General features: G+C 43.6%; 2 protein-coding genes and 1 long non-coding RNA gene across 12 annotated transcripts in view; 1 reads left to right on the top strand and 2 right to left on the bottom strand.

Moving 5' to 3' along the window:
• The window catches only part of LOC118364311 (protein argonaute-3), a 44,692-nt gene extending 38,565 nt beyond the window's left edge, over nucleotides 1–6,127 (bottom strand). Inside the window, exons 1-2 of one of the 2 annotated variants that reach the window (XM_035745757.2) lie at nucleotides 5,600–6,127; nucleotides 5,178–5,407 (exon numbers count right to left, since the gene is read on the bottom strand). In XM_035745757.2, the coding sequence (XP_035601650.1) occupies nucleotides 5,178–5,196 (19 nt within the window). In that variant the 5' untranslated portion in view covers nucleotides 5,197–5,407; nucleotides 5,600–6,127. Of the gene's footprint in view, nucleotides 1–5,177 lie in introns of both variants that reach the window. The other variant, XM_035745758.2, reaches the window with a different exon arrangement.
• A 157-nt stretch (nucleotides 6,128–6,284) lies between these two features.
• On the top strand, nucleotides 6,285–9,759 carry LOC118364310 (uncharacterized). Its single transcript, XR_008087881.1, has 4 exons — nucleotides 6,285–6,457; nucleotides 6,918–7,023; nucleotides 8,767–8,831; nucleotides 9,638–9,759. It is a non-coding gene; the product is annotated as an uncharacterized LOC118364310 (long non-coding RNA).
• LOC118364307 (protein argonaute-1) overlaps nucleotides 6,695–12,241 on the bottom strand; it is a 28,725-nt gene continuing 23,178 nt past the window's right edge. For 6 of the 9 annotated variants that reach the window (XM_052489440.1, XM_052489443.1, XM_052489442.1 and 3 more), the window contains 6 exons: nucleotides 12,064–12,154; nucleotides 11,073–11,267; nucleotides 10,618–10,752; nucleotides 10,318–10,419; nucleotides 9,616–9,814; nucleotides 6,695–9,387 (listed from right to left, as the gene is read on the bottom strand). In XM_052489440.1, coding sequence (XP_052345400.1) covers nucleotides 9,275–9,387; nucleotides 9,616–9,814; nucleotides 10,318–10,419; nucleotides 10,618–10,752; nucleotides 11,073–11,267; nucleotides 12,064–12,154 — 835 coding nt within the window. In that variant the 3' untranslated portion in view covers nucleotides 6,695–9,274. Of the gene's footprint in view, nucleotides 9,388–9,614; nucleotides 9,815–10,317; nucleotides 10,420–10,617; nucleotides 10,753–11,072; nucleotides 11,268–12,063; nucleotides 12,155–12,241 lie in introns of all 9 variants that reach the window. The other 3 variants (XM_052489441.1, XM_052489445.1, XM_035745749.2) reach the window with 1 other exon arrangement.

Raw genomic sequence — 12,241 nt, 5'->3', positions numbered from 1 at the left:
CATTTTCTGTGAAGGAAAACTACAGTCGCAGGCCCCTGATCACTCTATTGAAGTGAAAACTTCAACAAAACGCAGGTGAAATGGTTTAATAACGCAGATTTTTGATGGTCTGCGTTTTGAAAATGAAGATTTATGAACTCAAACGCGACCTCTGTAGGCTTATCTCAATTAAATCAGTCAGTGATACAAAAAAAAGACATCCTAGTGCCAGCCAATCAAATGCGTTGTTTCAAGACAGCACACAAAAAGATTACTTTTCTGGGGTAATTTCTCACTTTCAACAACATCAGGTTCTGTCTTCTCACACAAAAACAAAGCTGGTTACCCCTTTAAGACACCCCTCACATCAGCCCTGGGTCCCTCTCTTCCTGTCTGAAGCCCCCCCCTGCCCGCACTGTGCCACTTGTGTTCCCCCTATAGATTTAGGCTAAATGGTCCTCACAAAACAGAGCTCAGGAAGGAGAGAAGTGCCCAATCCAGGCCTCCCCCTCATCCCACTGAGCTGAAACAGACATCCCCCAGCCTCACAGCCCACTTCTACTGGGCCCTCCTACTGACTGTCAGTCCTCTCCATCTATCCCCACACTCTCTCCCTCTCTGGCTCAGTGATTCACTCTCTCTGGCGCTCCCACTCTCTTCCGCTGATTTATCGCCCTCCCTCCCCCTCATGAGTTCAATTCTAGCCACGCTCACAACATGTGAAGGTCGACACAGACAGATGCTTCTCAATCTAGCACCCATGCATGGACTGTTTTAATTAAAACTTGTTGTTAGAAGTGAAAAATAACATTCCTTTCTAGGCTATGGAGACACAGGCTGCAAGATCCTAACGAACACAGGCTCGTGTTCATTAGGGCACGCAAAACAAAAAACGCCTTGCAATGGTAAAGAGAAATGGAGTATTTCTCATATGAAAACTCCAGGTTGTCCCTCCCTGTTGGTCTGTTTTCTTCTGGTTGGTGCCTAATGAATACCAACTACTCAGGTCTAGCCTGTGTGTGAATATTCCAGCTGATCGTCAACATCATACTAATGTGAGTGGTGCAATGTGTCCCAAATGGGCTAGCTTTGGACAAGGATTTGAAAATCAAAAAGGTGGTTCTCGAATTCCCGCCTTTATTCATCAAGTAAAGTGGAGAGAGAGGGAGAGAGAGGGAGAGATCAAGGAGGGAGGATAAGAAAGGTGGTGGGCGTGGGGGTTGAGTGAAACAAAACAAAAAAAGAGCGGGAAGAACAAGAGGAAGGAGAAGGAAAGTGTGAATCAGAAAGACAGAACTGCTATATATGCCCATTCAAAATTAGCTACTGCTAACAAACTTTAAGTACCTCAACCACATTTACCTAGATAGTTGGTAACCACCTTGATAGTTGGTAACTAGCCTGAGGTGTAAGGGGACAGAGTGGGGGGGAGGGGGGGTCCCCTGTACTGCCTGTGTGGTGTCACTTTGTCTTTTGGTAAACCCCACACAAGTGTGTGTGTGGATGAGGCTGTGTATGTCACGGGCGTATCCATTACAACAGGAAGCAGCTGCACTTCTCATGGACTATCAAGCATGCCAGGTTACCCATCCAAAACTAATTGACAATAGAACTAATCTTAACGCAAAATACTATACGGCAAAAATATAGAACTTTTGAAGGGAAAAAAAAGGGGAAGAAAAGGGGCCTCGATCACAGTATTTGTGTGCATTCAAATAGCCATGATAAAATGCAACTGTGTTCGTTGGCTGCCCATACCATAACTCCACTGCCACCATGGGGCACTCTGTTGACATCAGCAAACCGCTGCGTTTCTGGCAGTACGTCCGACCGGCCTCACATTCTCTAAAAAGACTTGAGGCGGCTTATGGAAGAGAAATTAACATTCAATTCCATGGCAACAGCTCTGGTGTACATTCTTGTAGTCAGCATGCTAATTGCACGCTCCCTCAACTTGAGACATCTGTGGCATTGTGTTGTGACACAGCTGCACATTTTAGAGTGGCCTTTTGTCCCCAGCACAAGGTGAACCTGTGTAATGATCATGCCGTTTAATCAGCTTCTTGATATGCCACAACGATCAGGTGGATGGATTATCTTGGCAAATGAGAAATGCTCACTAACAGGGATGTAATCAAATTTGTGCACAACATTTGAGAGAAATTAGCTTTTTGTGCATGTGGAAGATCTCTGGGTTATTTTTTTCAGCTCATGAAACACGGGACCAACACTTTACGTGTTTCGTTTATATCTTTGTTCAGTGTAATATCCAACCTCATACGAACAAAGATTTATGATCATGTGTTGCCTTTCAAATACGTGTATGATGGACAAGATTTTTAAGGGTTAAAAGCTCAAGTCATATGCTATGAGCTCTAGCTAATCTTTGCATGATGCCAGACTACCATTGGAATGAATTTGTTTAAGGGCACACTGTAGCAAAATGTTTTGAAACAGAAAAGCAAAATGTGAGCTTCTTATCAGTAGAATCCCCAGTTATTCCCCTTTTAAACTCTATAACCTGAGGAGATTCGGAGGTCAGTTGCCGGGGGGGGGGACTTCCTCTGGAGGGAATCAATATAGCTCTGTATGGCATGACCGTATCAGGTGTCGCTCACTGGGTCTACCTGCTAGGGTATCGTTGCAGGAGAAGTGGAAAGCTTCCGTTACGACAACAGACAAGGCAAACTGTAAAAAACAGTTTCCCTGCCTGTCATTGTAAACGGCAAGAAGGAACTGTCTGACCTAGGCTACCATCTAGGTTGTACAGGGTCTCCTCTATTATGGATGCTTTCCCTTTTGATTTAGGCCTAGCCTACACATCACCACTGTTTTGCAGTCTCGTCATGAGAAAAGATGACCATGCAGTCAAACTTACGATTCAAACTGAAATGCTTTGAATAAGGAAAACTAGTCAGTAACTTTGCCTCTCCTGAACTAGGCCCCTATAAAATCTAAATCAAACTTTTCTAATAGAACATGGTTCTTTTTTGTTTGTTTTCTAAGTCCATAACAATGCTCAAACATCACGAGACCACTTTTGAAGTCTGGGAAAAATCTAAGAAATGTTGATGTAGTTACCCTTTAATGCAAAGTGTGCACCAGCTAGAGACAGTTGAAGGGCCAGTAGGAGGCACCCTTTCCTCTGGTCTAAAGGGCAGTGATTGGGGACCTTGCTCTGTGTAGGGTGCCGTTTTTCAGATGGGACTTCAATAACGGGTGTACGGACTCTGTCGTCACTGAAGATCCCATAGCACTTACAAAAGAGTAGTGGTGTTAACCCTGGCGTCCTGGTTAAATTCCCAATCTGGCCCTCATCATGGCCACCTAATTATCCCCAGCTTACAATTAGCTCATTCATCCCCTCTCCCCTGTAACTACTCCCCAGGTCGTTGCTGTAAATGACAACGTGTTATCAGTCAACTTACCTGGTAAAATAAGGGATACATTTATTTTATTTTTTAAAGGCACACAGGGGAATTCCCGTTTCAGAAAGTTGAAGGAAATCACTGAAGCATTTTGTTCAAAATCACTGAAGCATTTTGTTCATGTCTTATGATTAACTTGAGCAAAATAATACCTTTTCTAATAAGTTCAATACATTTTTGAATATTGTTGAATTCCGTTTTAATGTCTGGATTTTGTCCTCATGTTCCGGAACTGATTTTATAGGGCCCTACTGAGCTCTGATAAACAGTGTGGCACATGTCTGCTGTGACAAACAAGACGATCCTATTGATGAACCACAGGAGGCTGCGGAGGGGAGAACGACTCATAATTATGTCCGGAACAGCTCAAATGGAATGGCAGGAGATGGCTGGAGACCATGTGTTTGATACTACCCCGAGCCCGTTCTCCCCAATTAAGGTGCCGCCAATCACGTGTGCTGAACGACTCATGCATAACCATGTGGACTTTTCTATGACTAACGATTAACCGATGTGAGTAGGAAGATACCCATGAAGGCTGAAGTGTGAACTGTGATGCCACAAAACGTTTGTTAAATCTCCATTTCAAAGACACTGTACTCCCACATTGTGGATGTATTGAATTACATTTCACCTGTGACTCACACATGGCCAACAGACAACTGTTGAGGAACTCCCCTAGCTACAGTTAAACAAATAGTAGCCAGTAGCCATTCATGAATTTACCTAGGTGTTTTTAGCAACAATGGGTGTATTTACATGCATTAGCATTGCTTTCAATTAGATGTTGACCGATTAATCAGAATGGCCGATTAAGTAGGGCCGATTTCAAGTTCTCATAAGCGGTCATCTGCATTTTTGCAAGCCTCTTTCCCCTGGTCTAAAAAATATCCCAATGCCCCAGGGCATTAACACTGCCCTGTGTAGGGTGCCGTCTTTTGGATGGGACATTAAACGGGTATCCTGACTCTCTGAGGTCATGAAAGATTCCATGGCACTTATCGTATGAGTAGGGGTGTTAACCCTGGTGTCCTTGCTAAATCTGGCCCTCAAGCCATCACGGTCACCTAATAATCGCCAGTTTATAATTGGCTCATTCATCCCCCTCCTCTCCCCTGTTACTATTCCCCAGGTCGTTGCTGTAAATGAGAACGTGTTCTCAGTCAACTTATCTGGTAAAATAACAGATGAATAAATAATGTAAAAAAATACAAATGGTATAGAGATTAATAGTCCTATAAAAGCTACAAAGTAAAACTTCATACCTGGGAATATTGAAGACTCATGTTAAAAGGAACCACCAGCTTTCATATATTCTCATGTTCTGAGCAAGGAACTTAAACGTTAGCTTTTTTTTTTACATGGCACATATTGCACTTTTACTCTTCTCCAACACTATTTTTGCATTATTTAAACCAAATTGAACATGATTCATTTATTTGAGACTAAAGAGATGTTATTTATGTATTAAATGTAAAAAAAAAAGTGTTCAGTGTTGTTGTAATTGTTATATATATATTATGTATTATGATTTGTTTAACACCGATACCGATAATCGGTGTTAAACAAATCATAATTCGGTCGACCTCTACTTTCAATTGTATTTAACAAAAACAGTCCGTGTGAAGCCAGAAGTTAAATACAATTCAATTTCAACTTACTGTGCAGGAAGGTTGGTTGCTTGTGTTGCAATGTCAGTGTTGGGAAACATCACATGCAACAATTTAGTAGATAATTTTGGCATAAGAGCAATGACAACCAATTAGTTACCTGTAGTTCCGATTTCCATTCATGAGGTCCCTGCCCGGTTTTACTCCCCGGATCACAGATGTCAAACGTCAGGAACTCTTGCTTGGTTCAATCTGGTTTATCGGCAGTTCAACGCCTCACAGGCGATGCAGCCGAGTAGTTACGGGTTCCCCAGAGTTCTCCTCTCCACTCACTGTCAAACGAGCCTCTGTTCCAGTCCCTTTGGACGAGGGTCTTCCGTGTCCCAGCGTCTGCAAGTTGTTCACACGATCAAGGTATCCAATCAGATTTCACTGCCACGGCGATACTTGCTCGAGCTTCAACGACGCTGATAAACTAGCTAGCAACTAGCTAGATTAGCAAATGGATTGAGAAAAACATAGCCAACTGACACTTGTCAAGATATCATAATTGCAGATTCACTGGGCTCTTTAGTTTCTTACCAGTTCGCGTTATAAAAATCTGATAAATTCGGCTTTACGTAAAGCAGAAATCGAGTTTAAGGCTGGGCGATAAACTAGCTAGCACATTCGACTACTAGTTAGAATTCTCATCCGACAATTGAACAGCTACTTATCACTCAAAGTCTGCTGTCGATAGGCAGCTTGCACCCGTTTTGATGTGCAGCCTTGTTTCCACTGATGTCACTCTCCAACAGCGGCCAGTCTCGCTGTTTCTAGGCTGTCAACTCCCGGTTGCATTCGCCGATATGACTAAGATTTTCAGATTTTCTGTGCTCAACTCTGTGGGGCTCTGACCAACTAAATATGGTGAAGTTACTACTCTGACACCGACAGGAAGAGGTGTGTTCTATCTCAATAGGAAACGCCAAACGTCAGAATGAAGCACTTCGCCCAAAGACAGTACAGTATGAAGATAGGCAGAAACGGCTTCTCCAATAGAAATCCCCGATCACGTTAGCTAGCTAAGCTCATGCGCAGAAATACGTTATTGGATCTAACGGTCGTCTCGCGGCTAATTGCGCATGTGCACACCGTCAATCAAAAAGCACCCCCTTCATTATAAGTTATTTTTGATGAAAACGAGTCCGTTTGTCACTTTCACGAGGTTAGAGTAATAACATGTTCAATTACTTTGTGCCTTTAGATTTCGAAAAATTAACGAAGTATTTTTTTTTCACTTCTCTCATTGACTTCTCACCCCAAACCCCGGCCTGGTCTGCTTGGCCAGTTTCGCAAGCATTCCTGCAAGTCTCGCGATGTTGCGCCTCTGTTTACAAACTCTGTGCTTCGACTTCTGCCAATGGGAATTAATTATATTACAGATAACACCGAAACCATGTAAGTTCTTATGTTAAAATATTTCCCATTTCCTCTCTACAGACTGACGTACATTTTTATTAAATTTATTTTAAATGGATTAAGGTTTCAGAGATAGTGGTTGGAGCTTTATGATGTGATTTAGGCTAGGCTACAGAAGTGTCGGTATCTGTCATAATAAAAAATAAAAACCTGCATACACATGGGTCTTCCAGGACTGACCATAAATCCATTAGGTTTGTCAGAACAACAACAATCAAGAGTAATAAAAAACAAATGTATTTTCTTTAAAAAATAGCCCTCCCCAACAGAGTCCCCATACTATTACACCATACAGAGCCAAAATAAGTTGCTTCCATTTCCTTTCATTCAACCTATTGGGAAGTGCTATGACAAAGACTGTTCTTGATCAGTGGCTTTTATATTGCTTAGTAAGTGTGGAGCAGATTCGCTTGTGTCCTCATCATGATGCTTTTCCCAGAGTGAAGATAAGAACTGCATCTGGATCAGTGGCGCTACCCAAGCTGAATTTGAACACAGAGGGGCTTGGGGGGACTAACCCCAACTGCAAAGGCCCCGCTACATTGGTGAGCCCAAATTCATTACAGGTTATATACAAATTACCTGGGACATGTGGGGTCAGTAAAATGATGTACAAAAGTATTTTGATTGCGTAAATCCATAAACATGAATTCTCCCAAAAATGGCACATCATTAAATCTCTATCGTCATTCCCTTCCAACATAAAGGGGCTCTACAAACCATCAGACATGTTTGGAGGCGCTTGAAGCACAAGAAGTGAAAGTCGTCAGACTACTTTTCACATAGTACCTTGAGGATCCACTCTGACACTACTCAACACAATACAGAAAACAAAAAGCAGCGTTTCAGTTCAATGTTTACACAAAAGAGGCTATGACTGAAAGGCAGAAGTGAGCGTAACAAGCTCCTAGGAAAACTAAGGTGGCTCAGAATACCCAGTCATAATAAAAATGTGTTTCATGCATTTTATAAAGTCAGAAAGTGATCAGAAGTGAAGGCAGAGCATAGAGTAAGTACCCCCCCAATAACCTGTGTAGCAAACCCCTATCTGTGTTGTCCATGCACACAGCGCACCAATGGGGAATCATACACTAGGCTGGGAGGAGGGGAGCTGAGGCAGAGGGTTGAGCGGGGTATGGATAGGGGAAAAATGGGTGGTGGTGTTCGAAGGAGGGGGCAAGTATTCATGTGGGAGTTAAGGGGGCAAGTGCATGCGTGGAGGCGGCTCGGTACACATTCCGTAGGAGAATGTGACAGGGTGAGGAGGCATGAGTGTGCTTGTGTTGACGATGCAGTGGTCGATGTCTGTAGGTAGGACAAGCTATTTACAATATTAAAAAAAGAGACGCTGTGTGCGCGTACAGTATGTGTGTGTGTATGTCAACGTAGTGTTTTGGTGTGTACATCATCTCCATTGACATAGGTTGGAATGTGTACCTACAATGTGTAGAATGATCATGTAGCCAAGGCCAAGTGCTAAAAGTGAGGGAGAAACACTTAAATCAATGTTCTCTGGCCCACGTCTTTTTGCAGCTTTCACACCTACAAAGACAAGATGAAGACCTTGTATTGCTACTGTTACTCTATTGGTTCAGCAAGCTTAGAGAGGTTGTAGGTGTGAGAATATGTATTATGTAGGTAGGTAGGTGGGGGTGTGTGTAGGCCTGTGTGTGAAGCCTCAGGGAAGACAAATCTCCCCATTCTGAAGTAACATAAACCAATCAGGTAAAGAAAGTGCCTCGTAATTCCTCCGTAGAGTAAATGCATTCTGACACAAAAGATTATCTTCTTCCTGTTTACAGAGGTGCCCATTTTCCATTGGTAAGCATCACATTAGGCTGGATAATAATAATAATAATAATAATAATAATAATGCTGGTTTAGGTGCATGGGGCGTGAGTATATTCAATACACTCAATGCAATGGTCCCTCTAACTTCTACATTGACCTCTCTCTACTGGCTAATTCTAAGAGGAGACTCCCAACCTGCACAGATGAAGTGAAGAAGCACTTAGTCTAATGTATCTACGACATGCTACACCTGCTCTTTCTATTTCCACAATTAAGAGCAGAGGGCTAGTCTCACACAGACATAAACACTTCATATAGGTGCAGGGTGAGCGGCGTTGACTACATGCTAATCTCTAAGTGCTAATGTACCATACGTCCCGTTGCGCGCATCAAGGCCATAACAAAAAATGAGAGAACGGCAACATTAGAATGGAGTTCATGATAAAAAGTTAACAATAATAAGTGTGTCCTTTTTTTGTCACCCTTCCCCCGCCCAGGGTCCCCATGACTCCTGTTGTACCAGGGGCTTGGAACAGAACACTGGCATCCGCCACTCGGATAGGTAAGAGGCAGCATTGTGGTGGCAGTCAAAAGTCTCGGGGCAGCTCAGCGCCCGTTTTCCTCCCCTCCGTATTGCATACATAGGAGTGTGGAAGGTCGCATACAATACAATAATACCCTCTTTTTGTTTTGAAGTCAACATAAAAACACAGTCCTGGTAAAGTAAATAAAAAATAAACATATAATATCAATAATGACAATAATAACCGTAGTGCAGGACGCTGCAGAGTCTGCCTGGGTTGATCAGGTGAGGGATGTATAGTTCTAGTACTGGGGTGGTTTGGCTGTGGTGGGTCAGTCATGAGAGGGTATGTGGAGTGTGTGGGTGGTCACAGCCATGGGGGGAGGAGGAAAGGTGGAAGGCTTCCTGTGGGCTCCCAGGCCCCTCACCGAGGGATGGTGAGTCTTAAGGACAGTGGTGGTGGCGGTGGTGTTGGGTGGTGCTCAGGCGAAGTACATGGTCCTCAGCGTGTCGTGGTGAATCTGCACCGCCTTGGCCAGAGCCTGGGGATCTCGACCGTTACTCTGACCAGAGACATGGCTCCCCTCCCCACTACAGTATGGACAGAAAGACACAGGACGCAATAAGTACCGAATAAGATCTGGAACTGTTATGGTACTTACCCTTTTCATTCATTTTAGGTTGAGGCATACAGCTGGATCTACAAAACCGATGGCATGGAACTTGAATTCATCTTAACATTAGACTACATTTGAAGTCAACATCTGACAACAGATTTAAGTGTAACGTCCCTCTAAATGTTAACTAGACCACCATGCTCACCTGTCATGCTCCTTGTCCACCAGATGGTAGCGGGCACGGAAGGCCACGAGGCGGGCATAGTAGGCTGGCGCGGGGATGGAGACGGAGCGGGTACAGCGCACGTAGGTGTGGCACAGCTGGTAAGTGAGGATTTGCAGCTCGTCGGCGGTGAAACGATTGTCGTCCCACAGGACGTAGTAATGTGAGGGCCGACTAGTCCCCTGCAGAGTGGAAAGACCATTTCAACACTCAAAATACTAGTATTAGGGCCCTGTGTTTTGCCTGGATTTTAAACTTTTGTTTAAAATTTCCATGTCAGATGGTCCAGCACCATCCTCTGACAATTGTTTAATCTTTGGTGTAATTCTCATTTCTGAATAAGGATTAAAATACAGAATAGAATCTTGCTATGTCACATGATTGTGCAAAACACAGGGCCCTAACTATATGTTTTTAAACCTGCTCTTTTAAAGTTTTCATACGCGCTGTTTTAACTTACATTCATTGTTATGTATCGTGTAAATATATGCATGTTGTTTTGTTGGAGATGTAAATCTCAATGTGATTTCTATGGTTAAATAAATAAAAGTATACAAATTAAAATCGTCATGGAGCCACAAAGGAGCGTTAAAGAGCTGCATGTGACTCCAGAGCCAGGAGGTTTAGAATGGCTCAGGTTAGACAAACACAGCTGGACAGCCGCAGGAAGCACCTCCCCACTCACCTGTATACCCGCGTGACTGCAAAGGTAGAAGTCAAACTCAAATGGGTGAGTGATGCTGGTGTCCACTGTGGTCCCTGCAGGAATGTTACCACTCTTCCCGATCTACAGAAAAAGGAAAGACAATACAGGACCACAATATTTAAATCCAAACGCTAATCCTAACATTACAACCGCAGACCACCTCAAATAAGCTCACAGGCCGCATTTGGCCCGTGCGCCGATAGTTTGAGACCCCTGTTCTAGAGTGAAACCTATAAAGCATGATACAGTTATGGTTAGAATAGCTGACTGTTGACTCACTCTCTCAGACTTGTCGGCACAGAAGAGGCGTGTGTGGTGGCGCTTCTGGACCACGATGTAGGTGATACCAGGCTGGTAGTCCTTCTCCAGCTTGATGCACGCATCCCTGATGGCCAGAAGCTCGTAGTGGAGTATCTATGCAGAAAAATTAAATATTTACTCGTTATCTGTCTAACTGATATCTTTAGAGGTAGTTGCATTGCTCACCTCTTTCTGTAACTCTTCCCAGTATTGTGCATTGTGACATGCTATATAATATCAAATCATAGTTAATCTCTGATTAAGTATGTACCATTATTTAACTGCTATAAACTACTAGGCCTATTGGTCAAAGTGATGGGGAAAAAAATATAGTAAACTGGCCAATCAAACTGTCACTTATAAATAATGAAAAATGGATCCCCATCTCTATTGATAACCATTTATAACCCCCAACGACAGAGACCAGTAAGTACCTGCGGCAGTTGCCCCTCAGGCACTCCGTCCCTGTAGAAGATGATCCTGGTGGGCTTGAAGCGGGTCGACTTGTAGAATTGGATCAGCAGCTCTCGGACCATGTAAGAAAGGTCTTCGATAATCTCTTGCCTGGGCCTCTGGACCCGGACTGTGGCACAGTACCTGCTGGGGTGGGCGTCCATACTGCCGACCACCTGGAGAGAGTGAGGGAGAGAAAGAACAGAGAGAGGGGTGAGAATAAGATAGAAATGAGGGGACTAACCATACAGACAGAGACTAGGACCTGTATTCAGAAAGCGTATAAAAGTGATGCTCTATCATCTGGTCCTCCTGTCCACATAATCTTATTCACGATTAGCCAAAAGGCAACTGATCCTATATCAGCACTACTACTCTGAGACTCGTTGTCAATCCAGGCCCAAAACTCAGAAACCACTCCTAAAAAGCAAAAGCTTTGGAAATACAGAGATGAGCTGAAAAACAAAGACCAGATAGACAACCCAAAACATCCATATTTAATTCAGTGTTCTATGATTCACCTCTTGCTAATGATACAATGTGAGCACTAGCATCCTCTAGAGGCACAGGATAGGCAGTGTGGGGAGCTCTGGGTCGTCAGCATCTATAACAGTAACCTTGTAGCCTTACGGCTTGTTATTGTGAGAAAAATGGTCATCCTTCCTGACCACCTCTATAAGCTCACACATACAGAAGCACATACAAACGCACACAGAGGGCTGTGTGACTCAACAGCCGGCCATGATTGCTTGGCAACTACACAGCCAACCACAGCCAGACCCGGGTTGTGGGACAGCGAGGATCGGGGCGACGTCATTTCCTCCCTGTCAGTGAGTCAGCACTGAGCCACTCTTCCCCTTCTCCACCTATTCTTTGTTTCCTCATCCCTCCCTCTTAAAATACAATGTACTCTTAATACATAATAATTTGTGTTAACATGGTGTAGTGGTAGTATTGTAGAAGCAGCCTTACAGCAGTAATGGAGGGCTTCTTCCCATCTCCAGCAGGGGGGTGTGTTACATCGGCCCCTAGGAAGATGACAGGCTCCTGGAACACAGCTGACCTGTGAGACAGGAAGGGAGAAGGGACAAATTCAGTCAAACTCACAGGAGTTTGTCTGATTTTAAAGAGTGCTCATATACATAAATGG

This window comes from Oncorhynchus keta, chromosome 31, assembly GCF_023373465.1.
Source record: "Oncorhynchus keta strain PuntledgeMale-10-30-2019 chromosome 31, Oket_V2, whole genome shotgun sequence".
NCBI lineage: Eukaryota > Metazoa > Chordata > Actinopteri > Salmoniformes > Salmonidae > Oncorhynchus > Oncorhynchus keta.
This window is presented reverse-complemented; position numbering and strand designations above follow the sequence as displayed.